The sequence below is a fragment of the Pteronotus mesoamericanus genome, unplaced genomic scaffold (genome assembly GCF_021234165.1).
Source record: "Pteronotus mesoamericanus isolate MK-2021 breed Mesoamerican mustached bat unplaced genomic scaffold, CSHL_Meso_final contig_24, whole genome shotgun sequence".
Lineage (NCBI taxonomy): Eukaryota > Metazoa > Chordata > Mammalia > Chiroptera > Mormoopidae > Pteronotus > Pteronotus mesoamericanus.
Genome location: NW_026555100.1, coordinates 26,060,718 through 26,080,457, shown reverse-complemented (window position 1 = coordinate 26,080,457; position 19,740 = coordinate 26,060,718). Strand labels below are relative to the sequence as shown.

Below are 19,740 nucleotides of genomic sequence, written 5' to 3'. Positions count from 1 at the left end.
TGTCTCTTTCGGATCCGCATGTTTAGGAAAAGAGTGGAATCTGGAGTGCTTTGACTACTCTAAACAAAGTATGCAGTTAGCTTTTGTGATTATTCCTAACTATTTCCAATCACATTCATGTAGAAGGGCTCAAAGATACCAGGAGCCCTTTGTGACAAATGGTCTGATGATTTTCATACCTTCTCCTGGTTCTTCAAGTGTGCCCTCAGCCCATCTTGACCCACAGTTTGGCTTACTGAAACATTCTAGTACTAAGTGAATTTTTATCGTTCCTTCTTCTACATTCCAAACATATTTTGAAGCAGTAATAGACTTAAGAGAAGTTTTGGAAGAGTCTTGTGTACCTTTCACTACTGTCGAATCTAGCCCGGCAAAAGTGACAACTTAAATAACTGTTGCAGAATATCAAAATCAAGAAATGACTTTGGTACTGTGTGTATAGTCTAAAGTTAAAACTGATCATGAGTTCATCTTACAGGTTCAAGTTTACACGATTTTTATTGAACCTAATTAAACTTACATCTGTGTATCATTTCTCCCAACTGAATTTCTCTTTCCTAAATGATATCAACATTCATATGATCTATTCCACCATATAATAATAACAGTCTCAAAATAGCAAAGTCTACAAAACACCTTCAAAATGATTGCTGAGTAGAGTTTCAGATTTTTTTTGCTGGTTTTTTTCGGGGGGGGGGGTTCAGTAAAAGTTACATTCTTCTAGAGACTCATTACCAACTTACAATGTATGAAAAATAAACTGAAAAACTTCCTGGCTGTATGGTTTTATCCTCTATGCCATATATATTTTCGTTTATTTGCTTTGTTTCTTATTTGCTTTCATTTAGTTTTCAGATATCGTTTTGACCTTTGCACTCTAACGTTTTATTATGAACATCGTCAAACACAGAAAAGTTGAGAGAATTTTACAAATGCTCATATACTCACCACCTACATTCTACAATAATATTCTACTAATTTGCTTTATTAGATATCTAGTCATCCATTTTTTTCTCTGTCTTTCCTACAACTTACGTTTTTGTTGTTGGTACATAAGAAGGCAGTCAGTACAATTGATTGATAAAATATTTCAGCATTCATGTTATGACTTTAGTCACCCCTTGTTTCCAAGGCAAAGAGAATATTCCTACCCTAGTAGTTTTCTACTGGTTCAATCAAAAGCCTGAGGTTTGGAGTCACAGCATTTTGCTCTCATAAATATGTGGGTGAGGAAAGGTTTCATTAAGAAAGGGTCAATTGACTGGCTTGCCACTCAGGGCACATGTCTGGTTTGCAGGCCAGTTCCTCAGTTGAGGATATGAGAGAGGCAACTGGTTGATGTCTCTCTCTCTCGTCCCTCCTCCCTTCCCATTGCTCTCAAAATAAATAAAGAAAATCTTCAAATAACACCCCTGGATGATCCAGCTCCTCTTCCAAGATGCCCTTCTGAATTGCTCTGCCACCAGAATGAGGTACTGTTTGCAGAACATGCCTTTCAATTTTTTGCTGTTGTTGATAATGCTCATAGACAACCCCTTCATCGCGGATCTTCATCCCAATATCGAAAGGAGGTTTCTCCATCCCAAAACCATTTCTTTATATTTAAAGTATATTGTATTGATTATGCTATTACAGTTGTTCCATTTTTTTCTCCCCTATATTCCCCTTTGTCCTGCAGCCCTCATCCCACCAGCATTCCTCACCCCCGCTTAGTTCATGTCCATGGGTCATACATATAAGCTCTTTGGCTTCTCCATTTCCTACACAATTCTTAACCTCCTCCTGGCTAGTTTGTACCTACCATTTATGCTTCTTATTCCCTGTACCGTTTCCCCCATTCTCCACTCTTCCCCTCTCCACTGATAACCCATGTGATCTCCATTGCTGTGATTCTGTTCCTGTTCTAGTTTTTGCCTAGTTTGTTCTTGTTCTTGTTAATTTTAGGTTGAGGTGTTGACAGTTGTGGGTTCGTTTTCATTTTACTCTTCATAGCTTTTATCTTCTTCCTTTTTAGGTAAGTTCCTTTAACATTTCTTATAATAAGTGCTTGGTGATGATGCACTCCTTTAACTTGACCTTATCTGGGAAGCGCTTTATCTGTCTTTCCATTCTAAATGATTTCTTTGCTGGATAGAGGAATCTTGGATGTAGGTCCTTGCCTTTCATGACTTTGAATGCTTCTTGCCAGCCCCTTCTTGCCCGTAAGGTTTCTTTGGAGAAATCAGCTGATGGTCTTATGGGAACTCCTTTGCAGGTAACTGTCTCCTTTTCTCGTGCTGCTTTTAAGATTCTGTCCTTATCTTTAATCTTGGATCGTGTAATTACGATGTGCCTTGGGGTGTGCTTCCTTGGGTCCAACTTCTTTGGGACTCTCTGAGCTTCCTGGACTTCCGGGAAGCCCATTTCCTTTGCCAGATTGGGGAAGTTCGCCTTCATTATTTCTTCAAACAAGTTTTCAGTTTCTTGCTTTTCCTTCTCTCCTTCTGGCACCCCTATAATGCGGATGTTGGACATTTAATGTTTTCCCAGAGGTTCCTAAGCCTGTCCTTATTTTTTTTTGCATTCTTCTTTCTTCATTCTGTTCTGGTTGAATAATTATTTCTTCCTTCTGCTCCAGGTCATTGAATTGAGTCCAGGTTTCCTTCCCTTCACTGTTGTTCCCTCTGTGTTTTCTGTCTTTCACCTTGCATAGCCTTCACTTTTTCCTTTATTTTGTGACCATACGCGACCATTTCTGTGAGCATCTTAATTACCATTTTTTTTGAACTGTGTATCTAATAGGTTGGCTATCTTTTTGTCACATAGTTCTCATTTTCTGAGTTTTGACCTATTCTTTTATTTTGGCTATATTTCTTTGTCTCCATTCACCTGATACTTTGCACGGGGCAGAGCTTTAGGTATTTGCCAGCGCGAGGCAACTCATGTCATTACGTTGTGGCGCTCTATGTGGCAGAGGGGTCAGAGAGTGGACAATGCTGCTTGCTTGGGTATGCCCCTGTTTTCAGTCACTTCCCCCACTACCCACAAGCAAATTTGGCCCTTCTCGTCTGATTCCCGGGTGGGGCGTTTGCGTGCATTCTAGGACCCTGTGGGACTCTCCAATGTAATGCCTGTGGACTGGAGTTTCTCCCGCTGCCACAACCCCCACAGGTTTTCACAGCCAGAGGTTCTGAGGCTTCCTTTTACCGAGCTGGAGCCCTGGGTCGCACAGTCTGTTTTGCTCCCCTGCTGTTCCTTCCAGTTTCTGCGCATGCAAATGTGCGACTGCCGGGCACCACCTTGCTGTGTGCCCCTCTGCCATGGCTGCCTGTCTCCACTCCTCTTATTAGTCTGCATGAATGTTTCTTCTTTAACGGCTCACTTATCAGGCTTCCATATTTTGATTTCCTGGCAGGTCTGGTTGTTATATTTTTAAGTTTGTTGTTGTCTTTCTCTTGGCTGTGCCAGGAGGCAAGGTGTGTACCTACCTACACCTCCATCTTGGCCAGAAGTCTCAAGCCCAAACACCATTTCTTTGAGCCAAACAGTGAATCAGGCAGTTTCACTTACAGCAGCTTTTAAGGCCTCCTAACTCTGGAGAGCTTTGCCCAGGCTATTGCTGCAACAGGGGAAGACACTGATACAATTCTGGTAGGATTATAACATCTCTGACCACATCAAGACTTTTCGTTGGGCTTGCTTGGGATGATGTCCCAAGAGAGTCGGACTGGCATTTGAAGAAGATACTGAAGAAATTCATCCATTTCTTGAGAGGATTTGCCCAGGATGAGGAGCTTGGAAAATCAGCAAGACGATGGTTGAGAGGGCAAGCAACTTTAACCTGGGGAGGGATGAGAAGGACCTTGAGGAACTCCTAGAGGCGGCTCCTGAGCAATTGCCTAGTGAGCAGTTGTAGGAACGGGAAGAGGAACACGGAGCTGAAGAAGCCAAGAAAAAACAAACTGCAGGAGAAGAAAAAGAAGAACGGCCCAGAAAATTTACTGTGAAGGCTTGAGCAGAAGCTTTGGCACACCTCAGCAAGCTCCTAGACTTTGAAAACATGGACCCTACAAATAAAAGGTTTTTATTAATAGACAACAGTGTTCATGGTGCATTATCCTTTCCATGGAAATCTGTGGTGAAAACAAGAGACAGTCCAAGCAAACCACCGTGAACATATTTTTGAATGGAGTGCCATCTCCTCAAGAAGAGCCTCGTGCTAGGTCCTTCGGGAGGTATGCCACAGGAAGGCAATGCTATCATTGGAGACGACAGCTCCACGCATCTTTTTGTCCCTGCAGAACTTCCAGTGAGACAAAACATGGAGGAGAAGTCAATGATATTGGTGATCCTGCCCCTGTGTAGGCGTAGGCTGATGTTGTGTCTGTGCCTTAGTTTTTAACAAAAAGTTTCTTAAAAGATTAAAAATAGAAGAAGCTTACAGAACAAGGATATAGAGACAGAAGGTATTTTTATAGTGTTTGTGTTTTAAGCAAAGCGTTACTATGCAAGAGTCAAAGTTACAAAAAATGAGAAGTTTATACAATAAAGAACAGAAGTCCCAGTAGGCTACGGTTAATGTATCATTCAAAAAAATGTATTTTCAAAAAGTGTAGCCTAAGTGTATGCTGTTTATAAAGTCTACAGTTGTGATCAGTGATGACTTAGGCCTTTTATTTACTCACCACTCAGTCGCTGACTGACTTCCAGTTCTGCAAGCTCCACTCATGGTAAGGGGCCTCTAGAGATGAAAGTTTCTTACCTTTTTTCCGTATTTGTACTGTACGTTATCTATATTTAGATATGCTTAAATGCATAGATGTTGACCATGGTGGTACAAGTGCTACAGTACTGAGTACAGAGTCATTCTGTGCAGGTGTGTAGCCTAGGTAGCAATGGGCTGTACCACATTGCCTAGGCGTGTAGGAGGCTGTACCAGCTGGGCTTGTGTGAGCGCATTCTAATGGTTACACAGGGATAAAATCCCTCAAGAGTGCATTTCTTAGATCTAGTCCCACTTGTTTATACTTAGAGCTTTATTTTATTTTTTAATTTTTTATTACAACTTTTTCCATCCCCATTTCGTCCCCTTATGCCCCACTCCCCCAACAATCGCTGCACTGCTGTCCGTGAGTCCCTTCTCCTTTTTGCTCAAAATTCCACCTCCTAACTTTCCCGCCTTCAGCTTTCATCCATGCCTCCATCTAGGAGCCCGTGTCTATTTTCATTGTGCGTTCAGTTTGTTCATTAGATTCCAAGTAGGAGTGAAATCACACGGTATTTGTCCTTCTCTGGCTTGCTTATTTCACTTAGCACAATGATCTCTGAGTCCACCCATACCGTCACAAAGGGTGAAATTCTCTTCTTTTTTATGGCCAGAGTGTACTCTACTGTGTAAATGTCCCATAGTTGTTTATCCACTCATCTACTGAGGGACACTTGGGCTGCTCCCATGTCTTGGCGATTGTAAATAATGCTATAGTGAACCTCGGGGTGCTTATGTTTTTCCAAACTCGTGTTTGGAGTTCCTTCAGATATATTCCCAGAAGTGGGAATCCGTTTTGAGTTTATGCTTGTGTGTGGTGTAAGAAGGTGGTCTAGTTTCATTTTCCTGCACATATCTGCCCAGGATTCCCAACACCATTTCTTGAATGAACTGTCTATAACCTATTGTATGTGCTTGCCTCGTCTGTGGAGTCTTGATTGACGAAAAGGTGTGGGTCGTTTTGTAGGCTCTCTATTCTGTTCCATTGATCTATGGGCCTATTTTTACGCCAGGCTCATGAGGCCCGTGCTGATTTGATCACTATGGGCTTATAGTATAGTTTGATATTAGGGAGTGTGATTCTTCCAACTTTGTTCTTCTTCCTTAGGTATATTGTTACTATGCAGAGTCTTTTGTGATTCCATTTCAACTTTTGAAATATTTCTTCTAGCTCTAAGAAACACATCATTGGGATCATGATAGGAATTGTGTTGCATCTACAGAGTGCTTTGGGTACTATGGACATTTTAATGGTGTTAATTCTTCCTGTTGATGACCACAGTATGGACTGCCACTTATTTGTATCTTCTCCAATGTCTTCCTTCCATGTCTTATAATTTTCCGAGTACAGGTCTTTTACATCCTTGGTTAGGTTTATTCCTAGGTATTTTATTTTTTTTGAAGCCACTGTTGATGGGATCTGTAGGGTACATGGAGGCGGTCTGGCTCCCTCACTCAGATGTGTGGGTAACAGGAGGGAGCAGCTCCTCACAGCCTGGAAGGAGTCTGATAAAGCAGCTTTCCCACAGCCTTGAGCCCAGGTCTCACAGCCTTGAGCCCGAGTGTGCTAAACTGCCCTGCAGCCTTGAGTAGGCTCACATGAGCGGCTCGTGATAGTTACTTCACCTTCTGGCCTGGAGCCTGCTTTGTTTAGGGCTAGTATTCAAGGAATACTATTCATGATGTGTCTCAGGGCAGGCCTCCTGTGTTCAGCTTGTTTGGGTCTCTTGGAGCTTCCTGGATTTGTGTGTCTTTTCCTTCAACAGATCAGGGAATTGTTCAGTCATCATTTCTTCAAATAGGCTCTCGATGCCTTGGTCACTCTCTTCTCTTCTGGTATTTCCACGCAGATGTTGTTACCCTTCGTGTTCTCGAAAATCTTTTGTAAGTGCCCTTCATTTCTTAAAACTTCCCTTCTCTTTTTGCTGCTCTGCCTAGGTGTCTTCTTCCGCCTGGTCCTCCAATCACTGATTCAGTCCTCTGCTGCATCTAACCTACTGTTTATTCCTTCCAGTGTATTATTTATTTCAGATATTGCACGTTTTATTTCTGACTGGCCCATTTTCATCGTGTCTATGTCTTTTTTCATGCTGTCGCATCACCTTCTAACCAGTACTTCATATTCTCTATCTGATAAACTGCTTGTCTCCGTATCATCTAGTTCTTCTGGAAAATATTTTTGTTCTTTCATGTGAGGTCTATCTCTTTGTCTTCCCATTTTGGCTGCTTGTTTGCCTTTGTTTCTGTGTTACTTATATCTGCAAAGACTCCAGTGTAGGTCTCTGTCAGAGGATTCTTGTGACAACCTCTGGGCAACTGGTTTGGAATTATCAGCAAACCACAGCCTGTGGCTCCCTCGGCTGGGCCTGGGTTTGTGTAGAAAGAACCAGGCTTCACACCAAACTGGTTTTTATCGGCACTTAGCCTGGGGAAGGGTCAGCTAACGTCTCAGAGCTTCCAGACATTCGCTTTCGTTTTTAAACTAACCAGTAAATTGCCTCAAGCTGTACTCAGCAGCCTGGCTTAAGCTTCACAGGGTGGGGCAGAGAAATTCCTGTGGGTGGGGCTGTTGCTTCCCCTCAGGCTGATGCCACCTGGAGGGGAGTGCTCTGCCTAAGATGGCTTCTGCACCGTGGGGGATGGCTCAGCACAGGGCTGGTCCTTCGGTTCTCTCCTCGGAACCACCAACCGAGACACTTCTTAGACATTTCTAATCCACTCTGCCATCCCCCTGCCGGAGCCCTGCTTAAGTGGCTGCAAACAACGTTCTGTGCGTTGGCACTTTAAGAGCCTCTCTGCATCTCGAGCAGCTTCTACCTGGCAGACAGAAATGCCACTGCTTTTCACAGCTGGATATGATCTGAGTTCCAGGTTCGGTAGGCCGTAGAGCCCAGCTTAGGGTTTAGATCCCCCACTTCTCAGGGGGAACCCCAGCCACTGAAATATCCCTCTGGCACTTCAGTTGCCACCTGTGGGAGCCCAGCTAGCCCTCTTGTGCCTCCCCCATACTCCCTACCAATCACGTGGGGGTGAAGTGGTTTCTTCTGTCTGTGTTTGTGTTACACTGTAGCTAGGAATGAGTGGTGAGAGGGGATATAAAAGCAAGGCCCTTACCATTGCCATCTGACAAAGCACTTAATACAGGAGGCTAAGAGCAAAGGAAGACGTGTCTCAGCCGTTGACCCAGCAGTTCTGAGGCTGGTTCGAATAGACTGCCAAACATTCTGAACAACACCAACAAAACTATGACAGTGCGGGGTGGCAGGGCGGCCCTTGACGGTTTTTGTGTCATGTGCGCTCGCTGGGAAAAGGAAAACCTTAAGACTGTATATTCATCCCAAGGCTTGGAAGGGGGACAGGGAGGAGATCCACAGGGAAGCCCATAAAACAACTTTGGTTAATTGCCTGCCTCCTGTCATGCATGTAAAATGAACAGATAGAGTCTGGAGCAAGATAAGGATTCAAGCTCTCATACCTCACACATAACTACATATGCGTAGCAACTTCACCCTGGGAAAGATGGCTCCACCATTACCTGTTAATCCATATGTAACTTCTTCACTCGTCTGCCATCCGCTATGTAAGTCCTCAGAACAAAGCACCTGGTCTCTTGGATCTTTTGCCCCATGGGTTGCCCATGGACACCTGGCCTCCACCAACCTGCTTTGTTCACCTGCCCTTTCCACCCTCGCTGTTGCTCTCCCATTACAACTTACCACTAAATAAACGTTACTTGCATGCTAACACGCTTGCTGAAATGTACTATTTTACCGTGTCAGCAAGAAGAACCAAGTTTCTGGGAGCTTCTCCCATAACATTTGGTTATAAGGCTTCTCTCCAGCTAGTGCTCAGTTGGTTCATTCAGGATGACTTCTGTACAAATTCGTTGTAATTCCAGGTTAGTGCTGAGAGGAGGTTGTGTAGCTTCCAGTTCTTCCTCTGCCACCTTGGGTCTGGTCTATGCTCATGTTACGCAACACATGACTGTACACGTTCTACTGTCTGTCTCTCTCACTAGGCTGTAAGTTGCACGAGCTTTGAAGAAAATGTCCGCTTTGTCCCCTGAAGGGGAGCAATATATGCCACTCCAAAGTTTGCCACTTTGGCCTGAGGACTATTTTAAGCGGAAGGAGACTGAGGAGAAGCAGGCACAGGTATCCCCGCTTTTCAAAAGTTCTCTTCGTGCTATTCATTTTTACAAAAGACTTATGTTAGAACTTGTTTTTGCTCATCGAACGTTTCAAAGAGGGCTTGTGCTTTTGTGCAAAAGGCCAAAAAGAATAGTGTTCCTCTTTTGTTTTGCCCAGCGTCTTTATAGGGGCAGCGCCCTCCCCCAGCAGCTACGCTCCTCCCCCGCTCCTTCCCCGGCAGGCACACTGGGCACCTCCGCGGGACACTGCCAGGCTTTGCACCGCGTCTGTGGGCCTCTCTGCTCTCGCTCCATTTCTTTTGCAAAATCTCTCCTAAGGTAGTTGCGTCTTTGCTATGGTGCATTCTTGTCTTACAAAAGCTTTCGTAGGAATGCTTTCCTTCTGGAGTGGGTTTGGGGGGCTACAGAACACAAGCTCTGCCATCTCCCTTTGTCCCTAAAAATCAGGGCATAATCCCCTAAAGTTGTTCCTCTTCCCTCCGTTCGGACAGAGGGGCCTCACCTGAAACTACTCCACGTCTTACCGGCCCAGAGTCACAATCAAAGGAATCTGCATGACAGACCTTAGTAATTAGAGACTGTCTTCCAGTAGTTCCCCCATATATTTGCCTTCCTATATATCTCCACCCTACATGCTCAGACTTTTTTCCTTTATCTTATCACTTCTATAAAAATTGGTTGTTTTTCTATTAAGACGCTATATATGCTATATATATAAGCATGCTATATATAAAAGTATATATATAAAAGTATATAAGTATACATATATAAGTGTATATATAAGTATATATAAGTATGTTGTTTTTCTATTAAGATGCTATATATATATAAGTTCTAACTATCTATCATCCAGTGATGACTCACTGCCATGTGATTTGAAATGCACATGTTAATACACTTTCAGTTGTTTCTCTCTTGTTAATTTGTCATTTCATAGTCTAAATCAGTGGGCCTCAGTGAAGACTCGTAAGACGGGTAAACAAAAAAATAAACTTCTTACATCACCATAGTATGTTTGGTATCTAGCACTGAAAACCGTCTGTTGACAAAATGAATGAATCATTTTACTCTATGCAAGCACAGTGTTTTATTTGTACCAAATCGACTTAACAGACTGTTATTTCTACTACATAGCATTCTCAGAGAAATGGCTTATGCCTATGCCTCTCTTACACATAGAGCCATAGGATTTTGTTTCACTGTTTTCTGGATTCAGGTAACAAGTGAGTATTCGCTCAAAAATAACATGAGTTGGAAATCAGCAAACAGAAAAGATGGCTAGAACAAGTTAACATAAAATCAGATGAAATGGGAAAGCGGTCCACATTTCTTTCAGCACTTAAGGAACATGTCCCACGGAGTTCTCAAAGCCAGCAGCCAGCCTCAGGGCCTGCTCATAATACTCCAGGGCTTTGTTCATTTCTCCATTCAATTTGTAGACGAACCCAAGGATGCTCAAGCTTTCCACATCTGCTGCATTTCTCCAGAGTTTCCTTAAAACCAATTTCTCCAGAGCTTTGAGACTATTATTGCCTGTAAAGGATGAGTTGTCTATGTTTATTGCTTTTAAATAATGGATAACTGCATTGACTTCGGATTTCCTGTGAAATTCTTGAAATCGGCCATAGCGGAAGTGAAGGTCTTGCTGTAGGTTATCATCATCAAGGACCCCCATGCCCAACAGTTTCTGAAAAGCGTCCTCAGCCTCCCCGTGGTGGCCCAGTTCTGCAAGCATCTCAGCAAGGTCAATACACGCCTGGTGAAATATGGGCCTTATCTTCAAGGCTGTTTCAAATTCATGCATAGCCATCTGAACTAATTTGTTGACATGTTCTTTATCCCATCCCGTCACCTGCCAATTGTTAGCTTTCTTTATTTGAATCATTTGTGCCTTGTAGCAAAGCCCTACCTGGTGATGCAGGAAGGCAGAGGACGGTGTTGCCCGCAAAGCCGCGTTTAAGAGCTGAACAGCTTTATCTACAGAACCTTTTCTTCGGTAAAACTTGCCTGCATATCGAAGCACGTAGGTTTGAGAGGACTTGCTGCTCAGTGCTTCCTCAATGTACTTTTCTCCCTCAGCTTCTCGTCCTATACTCTGAAGGGTCACAGCAAGGAGAGCCTTCATATATGCATCTTCTGGATTTAGCCTGAGGGCCTGTTGTAGGGTGTGTAGAGTCTGTGGTGCTTTGTTGAAGTCATCCAGGCGATAGACAGCAATTGCATAACCGGCGCTAAATTCTGGGTTTTCAGGGTCCACCTCCAGAGCCTTTTCAAAGCAGGCTTTAGCCCGTTCATAATTCTTTATTCCACTTTTCAGCAAGGCCCATCCTTCCTCACAGTCCATCTCTGGACTCTCCACTGTGCAGCAGGAGGGACTGCCAAGCTGCTTGCAAGTGTTCTCCACCTTGTCCAGGTAAATCTGGGCTTCTGCCAGCCTGCCCATGTGGTAATACAGCCAGGCATAGTTGCCCCAGGTTACCAGCCTTCTCACGTCCGATTGTCTGGCGTGTTCTTTCTGGACTAAGTCTTCAGCTGCTTGCAAGCTCTGCAGGGCTTCCTTATTCTGGCCTGTCAGGTGTTTCACATAGGCCAGGAGGTTGTACATTGCCACAATGTATTTTGTGTCTAGGAAATCAATTTCATCGAAGACCCTGTTTTCTAAATCAGTCACTTCAGCGTCTTCAATTACCAACTTCCATGTGAAATGGCATCTCAACTGCTGCAGTCTGTCTTTGACCTGATCTTCATCAGCACTCTTACTGTGAAAACACAAGCAGATATTCTGTGTTAGGTGAGGCACCGCCAACGGAATAAGCCTGGTAAAATACTTCACATTTATAACTAAGCCTTGAAAAGAGCACAGCTGCCTGGATTTTCCTCCCTCCCTCCCTCCCTCTCACCCTCGTTCCCTCTCTCCTTTCCTCCTGTCCTTCCTTTTTCTACCTCTATAGTTTACCTCGGAGCAACACAGGTCTGTACTGGCTATGCCCACTTATATCTACTTGGATTTCTTTCTACATAGTCAGTCCTTCCTATGAGGGGTTTTGGCTCAAGCAATCCAACCAATTGTGGTTCAAAAATACTGTAGTGTTTGATTTGGGCCTGCTTTAATCCGTGGATGTGAAGGGCTGGCTGTAGACTTTAAAGTAATAGTGAGTGTTTGACTCTGAGGGGAGGGGAGTGGGGGATGGGGTTGGCATCCCTACCTTCTGCATTGGTCAATGATCAACAGTATTTCTAAGACATGCTTGGATTTTGAATGCAATTGCTTAGCTCCATGGGCTGGCTCCAGCACTTTCTCTCCAAGTAACCTCTCTGTGCCTCAATGTCCTATTCATAAAAATAGGAATACTAATATTTCTTATGACACTGGATTTGGTGAGGTTTCATAAGCCATATGTGCAAAGCGCCTACAGCATATTATGTGCTTTTCCTAGAGCATATTATAACATTTTCTTGGCTCTTTGCTGGGTAGCTCAGGTAGTTCGACCAGTGCCTGGATACACCAATGTTGCTGGTTCAAACTCTGCTCAGGGCATATTCAAGAAGCAACCAATGAATGCATAACTAGCTGGACCAACAAATGGATGTATCTCTTTCTCTGTGTCTCTCTCTAAAGATCCAGAAATATGAAATTCTTAAAAAGATTTTTCTTTTTTCCTCTTAATATAACTTTTAGAGAGTCCAGGTAGAAATGTAGAACCTCAGGACCTTGGTCTGCAGGTTATGCAACAAAATAGGAGCACCTATAAGAGATGATTTGACAAATTATTTCTTTCACTTATTATTTGAACAGAATCATAGAGTCACAGGAAGCAGAGAGAACACACAGTTTCAGTGTACCCTTTACCCAGTTTCTTGCAATGGTTACATCTTACACAATTAGAGTATGATATCAAAATGAGAGAATTGAAATTGGTTAAATACGTGTATAGTTCTATGTCATTTTAATGCATGAATAAATCCATGGAACCAGCACCTCAAACAAGATACAGAGCTATCCCCTGATCATAAATATCTCCCTTGCACTATCCATTTGTAGTCACATTTTTTGTCCCTTCCCTCCAAAGAATTCCAGAGACTCTGATAACCACTAATTTGTTCTTTATGTCTGTAATTTGTAATTTCGAGAGTGTCACATAAATGGAATCATATAGTATGTGACATTTCAGATTGGCTTTTTTTTTTTTACTTCTCATTAGTACTTGAGTTGTTTCGAGTTTGGGCCTATTACAAATAAAGGTGCTATGAACAGTTTCGTATAGATTTTTGCCTGTACCAACATACAAATAAAATAACTTTGTATTTCGCAGGGATAAATGACCAAAGTTGCAACAGCCGAGGCATATGATAAGTGTGTGCTCACATTTAAGAAACTGCCAAACTTGGTGGACTTAAAGGGAGAGATCGACAACAGTATAGTCATAGTGGGGGACTTCAACACCCCACTGACTACACTGGATTTACAGTCAGACAAAATACCAACAAGAAAACAGTGATCATCAACAACACACTAGATCTCATAGATTTACTTGATATTTACAGAACATTGCATCACAAAGCAGCGGACTGTACTTTCTTTTCAAGCACACACGGAACAGTCTCACAGAGAGAACGCATGTTAGGACACAAAATAAGACTTAATGAATTCAAGAAGACTGAAATCATGTCAGCGTCTTCTTGGATCATAATGGCATGAAACTAGAAATCAAGTCTGCTAAAAAGAATCAAAACGTTCAAACACACGGAGGCTAAATAGCATGGTATGAAACGATGAATGGGCGACAAATGGGATCAAGAAGAGAGAAGAAATTACCAGGAAACAAATGCAAATGAACTCACATACAAAACCCAAAATATACGGGACACAGTGAGAATAGTCCTGAGAGGGAAGTATGGCATTACAGGCCTATTTCAAGAAGCAAGAAAATATAATATAAACAATCTAAACCAACCCTTAAAAGAGCTGGAAAAAGAACAAGAAAAACCATGAGTAGTAAAAGAAAGGAAGAAATAAATATCATGGCAAAAATAAATGACATAGAGACTAAAAAAAGCAATACAAGCCATCTTGGGTGTTTGGATTGGAGGGCTTGTACTGTGAAGATGCAAATACAACTCAAACACAGTCTCTAAACTCAATGCAATTTGTATCAAAATCTCAATGACTTTTATTTTTCCTAGAAATAGAGGAATGACTCCACCTTAAAATCCATATGGAATCTCAAAGAACCTACAATAGTCAAAACAGTCTTGGAGAAGAACAAAGTTGGAGGTCTAACAATTTCTAATTTCAAAACTTACTACAATGCTACAGTAATCAAAACAAAGTGGCACTGGCACAAACACAGACATATATTGAAGTGGAAGAGACTAGAGAGCCCAGAAATACACCTTCATATGTATGGGTGTCCTAGTCACTAGTCAGTGAAGAATACCATAGCAAAATACCATAGAACACCTGATTGAAGCAAAAGAAATGGGTGTTCTCATAGTTTGGGAGTCTGGAAGTCTTTGATCAGGGTGCCTAATGATTCAGTTCTTGTATGAACCCCCTTTTTGGCCTCTCCACATGGCCTTTCCTCCATGGAGTATGGTGTAGGAAAACGAGTGCTCTTCCTTTTCTTACTGGGACACCAGACCTGTGGGATTAAGGTTCCATCTTTATGACCTCACTTAACCTTCTTAACAGGCCCTGTTTCCAAGCACAGTAATATTGGGGGTTAGGGTTCCAAAATATGGATTTGAGGGGACACAATTCAGTCCGTAAGAATGGTCATATCATTTTTCACACTTATGCCAAGACCATTTAATGGGGAAAAATCATTGCTTCAACTAATGTTTTGGGAACACTGGGTATCCACATGCAAAAGAGTGAAGTTGGACCCTTACTTTACAGCATATATACAGAGAATAGAAAGGAACTCAGAGGGGATCACAGACCTAAATGTAAGTCCTAAAACTATGGAAAGAGTGAAAGAAAACATAGGGGGAAAACCCCATGACATTGTATTTGGCAATGATGTCTTGGATATGATACCAAAAGCACAGGCAACATAAGTAAAAATAGGTAAGTTAGACATCAGAATCTAAAACTTCAATGCACAGAAGGACACTATCACTAGGGTGAGAAAACTCACAGAATGGGGAAATTTATTTGCAAATCATGTATCCGATAAGGGATTGATATCCAGACTTTATAAGCAACACTTACAACTCACGAACAACAACAACAACAACGACAAAACATCTGTTTAAACATGGGCAAATGATGAGAGAAGACAGTTTCTCCAAAGAAGATGTACAAATGGATAATAAACACATTAAAAGATATTCAACATCACCAACCAATAGCAAAATGCAACTCAAAACTACAGTAAGATACCACTTCACAGCCATTAGGACAGCTATTATTAAAAAAAGAAAAACAGAAAATAATGTGTTGGAGGAGAGAGGGAGAAATTGGAACCGTTGTGCATGGTGGGAGTGTAAAATGGGGCAGCTGCTGTGGAAGATGGGGTGAGTCCTCAAACAATTAAGCGTACAATCACCAAAGGATTCAGCAACGGCATTCCTGGGTATATGCCCAACATAAGTGATAATAGGAAATCAGACAGATATTTGTATACTTGTGTTCCTAACGGCATTACTCACAACAGCCAAAAGGTAGAAGCAATGCAAGTGTCCATCAATGGATGACTGGATGAACAAAAGGTGGTATATACATACAATGCAATCTTAGTCAACCTTCTGACACATGCTACAACATGGGTGAATCTTGAAGACATAATACCAGCTGAAATATGTCAGTCACAAAAGGCCACACATTGTCTGTTTCCACTCATGTGGAATATCCACCATAGGCAAATCCATAGAGACAGAAAGCAGATTAATGGTTGCCAGGGCCTGGGTCAAGGGAGGAGTGGCGAGTGACTGCTTAATGGGTGTGGAGTTTCCCCTCAGAGTGATGAAAACATTCGTCAAGTAGACACTAGTGAATGCTGCACAACATTGCAAATGTCAGAAACGCTGCAAAGTTGACTATTTAAAAAGAGTTTAAATGAATAGTTAAAAATAAGTTGAATGTAAATTTTACCTTACATGTATTTTATCACCATAAAAAACATATGACTAACCCAAACGAAAATTCTTCAGAGTATATGTGTATATTTTTAGGTACATGTTGAAATAAGAACAAAAAGCATTAAAACATACTTATTCGGAAACCAACTGAAATGATCTCACCAGCCTCCAGAGGTCCTATAAAGCACTGTAGAGCAGGGTTCAAAGAATACACCACTGCCTGTGTATTATGCCAAATGAAGTAAATTATTTTGAATTACATTTAGAGACTTGTATTTGTATTATAAAGGAATTTTGGTGTTTATTTCCGAACATACCGATATAATTATTGCTTTCTAGAGTTACACTTGTAACGCATAAGCAAAAATAAAAGAATCAAAAACTTTTATATAGCTATGGAATTCATACTATCCATGTATCATATGCATCCTCATTTTTCCCTCAAAAAGTTGAGCACATAAGTGGTTTTTTTGCAAATACGGCAAAATATGGCTCTCCATTATCCATGGTTTGGGGGATTGGGTGAGTGCTCAAGAGGTACTTTTGTATCACTAGCATCTTGGCTGGTTTAACAGTTATGTTCGCTGCTATGCTGCCACTAAGGGCCCAGGAGTCGGGCATGACTTTGACTCATGATGCAGCCGTGTGCTTACAGCACCTGCACGAGGAGCACGGAGGCTGTTGCCCTGCCTCCTGGAGGCACGCCAGCCCTGACGAAGATGGCGGCACAGAGAATGTAAAGTGTACAGAGGACTGGCAGAATGTAGCCCATTGTGGGAGGAGTTAGGGATGGGGGGACATAGGAGACTCCGGGGTGGATTTAAACGAAGACGGGCAGCCACGAGAGGGAATTCGGCCACGCGGCTTGGAAGGGAAGAGCAGAGATATGGTGTAGCTTGTCGTCAAGGTAGGAGCCATGCGGGTTCTAGGAGCTGTTCTGCATGGGCTGGTAAGAAAGCAGGGAGGCCACTTTCATCGTGCCTGCTCTGGCAGACCTCGAAGCCATCAAGGACACTTCCTTGCAAGATGCTGACCTGCTGCCGTGCAAAGCAGGCTTCATCTGGACTTCTGAGACCTGTGCCTTTTCTGGACTTCACTATGATCCAGGGAACCACAGCACACGCTTTCCTGGGCTCTCACGTGGAGGCTCATGATGACACACCCCAGAGCCCGAAGGGGAGAGCTGCTGCGCCAGAATGGCCGCTGTGGTACCTCCCAGGGGGGCTGGAGAACTGTTTGCGCAACCAGCTTAAGAAAATGGGAACTCTCGGGTTTTCTATTAGCTTATAGCCCTTTGGGGAACAAGGCAAGTGCTGGGTCTTGTGGGAAAGAAGGGCTCTGAGCAGCCCGAAGACTGGAATAGTTACGATACAGACCTGTTCGTCCAGCATTAAATGTTGGGTCCTATACCAAAGCACCACGTGAACGGGCTCCTGTCTGCTCCCTTACAGTAGCCCTGATGAAACATTGGTTTCAAGGTCCAATAAGGCCTCATTGAATGGAGACTGTGGTTCATGTCTCAGCTCTATCACTTACTACCTGTGTGATCTTTCCATTTTCAAATCGAAGATTCATTATAGCAGAATCAGTTTGAGAACCTGCCTCACAAATGTCTTTTGAGGGGGAAATGCAATTACTTACACAATTTTGGAAGCCAGCTCGCACTTAATAAACGTTCAGAAAGTGATGGCTAGTTTTATGTAATAATAATAATGAAAATTATCAGTGACAACACACCGTGTTTGTCTGTGGACCGAAATGCAGGGAAGGGGAAGGAGAGGTAAGGAAGGAGAGTCGATTAAAGGCCCATACTTCTGCATATTCTGAAACTTTTGCCCCTTCAAAATTTTTCCGATTGGAGCACGGAGGTGAATTTGGCAGATCAGTATTGATCGAGTAATGTCATTTTCAAAAATCTGCTGATATCAGGAATTATTGGAATGTAGATTGAGTGTGGACTGTATAGAAAATCCCACATTAGGTCCTTCAGCTAAGGAAGATATGGATGTCCCCAGTGCAGAACTGCAGCCATGCTCCAGGGACAGGAAGCGATCAAGGCTCCTAACCTGAAATGCAGTCACATAGGATTGGCCTGACATAGGAGCTCAGCAGTGCAGACAGTGAGACCAGAAGCCGACAGAAGGCTTTGTTTTCTAGGCAGTGAGCTTCTCCTACCACGTTCCCACAGCCTTTCCCACCAGACATCTGCCTGCCTCTCCAATGTGCGTCACACAGCTGTGTGCATCCTGCATTTCCTCCATGCTGAGGAGGCAACTAAAAGCATTGTCTCTATCCAGGCAAACTGACCATTCCCTCCCTATGTCAGACAGAAGTGAGTTTGGTGGAAAGTAATACCAGAGATTGGGATGATCTTCTCCTGCAAAAGTCCTTTGCCATTTCCCGCTCCCCCGCCCCACCCTCTTCTTTAGGCTTTAACAGGAGGTAAGCTTGCTCAGGGCAATGCTAACAAAAGGGAAAATGCCTGAATTAATGAAACAGTTCATGCATGTATGATTGTACACAGACACACACTCAGCCCACGCGCAGATGCTCAAACAGAAGAGTGAGGGAACCTGACATCATTGAAACGAAGTCTGTTGAAATAGTAATGATTAGTAATTTTTATCAAAAACTTAGACAGAAAGAGAAGCAAGAAACCCTTACCTCATTGTTGCTGTGGTTCAGGCGGCAGCCGTGCAGTGTTTTCCTCTCTGGGTGGGCTCCTCTGAGATCTGCCTGCTTGACTTGGAGATTTCCAGATGAATTTAAGCCCCAGGGCAGCGCTCTGTAAGGGAGGGAAACAGCAACTGCTCTGCAAACCTGTGGGCGTGTCCTTGCAGGAACCACAGGGAAAAACTGGAAAGTGAAACTGACCTTGGTCAGAGATCCTGCTGCTGCTGAGACAACACGAAACTAAAAGTGACTGCTTTCTTTGTTTCGCTTTGAAAATGTTGGAGGAGAAGATGGTGAAGATCAGTTCTAATGACATGTGAATTCCTCTCAGAGTCTGTACCATGCTGGCCTTCCAGAGCCCTAGGAGCTAGGAGGTGCCAGTTGTGCTTAGCTCACTCAGCCCAGAGGCAGGGACACCTGCCACGACTGGCTGTGTGAGCCAATGTCCAGCGAAGATCTGCCTGTTTGCTCCTCTGGAAACCGAAATTGCTCATTTTATGGTATAAAGTCTGCAAATCTCTAAACTGGAGTCTCAACCCGACTTTGCTCCTATCTTCTGAGCGCGGAGTTGTGTCTTCCTCATTATTCTGTGCCTTGCGTACCCTTCTGGAGAATCAATGACAAGAAGAGGTCTATAACCTCTTCCTTATAGTGAGGGACAGAGAAATGTACGTGCTACCAACTCCAGACTTTACACAAAACATGTTAGTCCCGAATGCCAACAGTTTCTTACCTTTAGTGTTCTCCCTCCTAGATACATATGTTCTTGTTCACGTGTCAGTCGCCAGACACGACTGTTGTACCTGTGTAAGAGCACTGTCCAGTCCCCTTGGTGCCAATGGCACCTGGGCTTGGCCTACCTCAACCTGGACCAGGTCATCTTCTGTACTCGTGGTGTTTCCAGTAAGAGGTGGAGAAAAATAAGTGCTAGGGTGGGATCCTGCGTACAGGTTAGTCTCCTACTACGGGCGCCTGCTGACCTCCTAATTTCTCCCTAGTTTGGACTGGAAATGGCCCCACTTTCCCGATACTGTAAAAAAATGGTAATTCCCTAGTAGGTTGGCTTAGCAAACTTCTACTTAGCTAAAGT

The 19,740-nt window shown here is 43.1% G+C and overlaps 2 protein-coding genes across 2 annotated transcripts in view; both read right to left on the bottom strand.

Moving 5' to 3' along the window:
- LOC129070000 (interferon-induced protein with tetratricopeptide repeats 1-like) overlaps positions 1 to 18,759 on the bottom strand; it is a 30,224-nt gene extending 11,465 nt beyond the window's left edge. The window contains exon 1 of the mRNA XM_054572815.1: positions 18,642 to 18,759. Coding sequence (XP_054428790.1) covers positions 18,642 to 18,646 — 5 coding nt within the window. The 5' untranslated portion in view covers positions 18,647 to 18,759. The remainder of the gene's footprint in view (positions 1 to 18,641) is intronic.
- Positions 10,107 to 18,770, bottom strand: LOC129069999 (interferon-induced protein with tetratricopeptide repeats 1-like). The gene is made up of 2 exons (XM_054572813.1): positions 18,642 to 18,770; positions 10,107 to 11,653 (listed from the first exon to the last, which is right to left on the bottom strand). The coding sequence occupies exons 1-2, from the start codon at positions 18,644 to 18,646 to the stop codon at positions 10,234 to 10,236; spliced, it is 1,425 nt and encodes a 474-aa protein (XP_054428788.1). The 5' UTR covers positions 18,647 to 18,770; the 3' UTR covers positions 10,107 to 10,233.
- Positions 18,771 to 19,740: the final 970 nt, after the last annotated feature.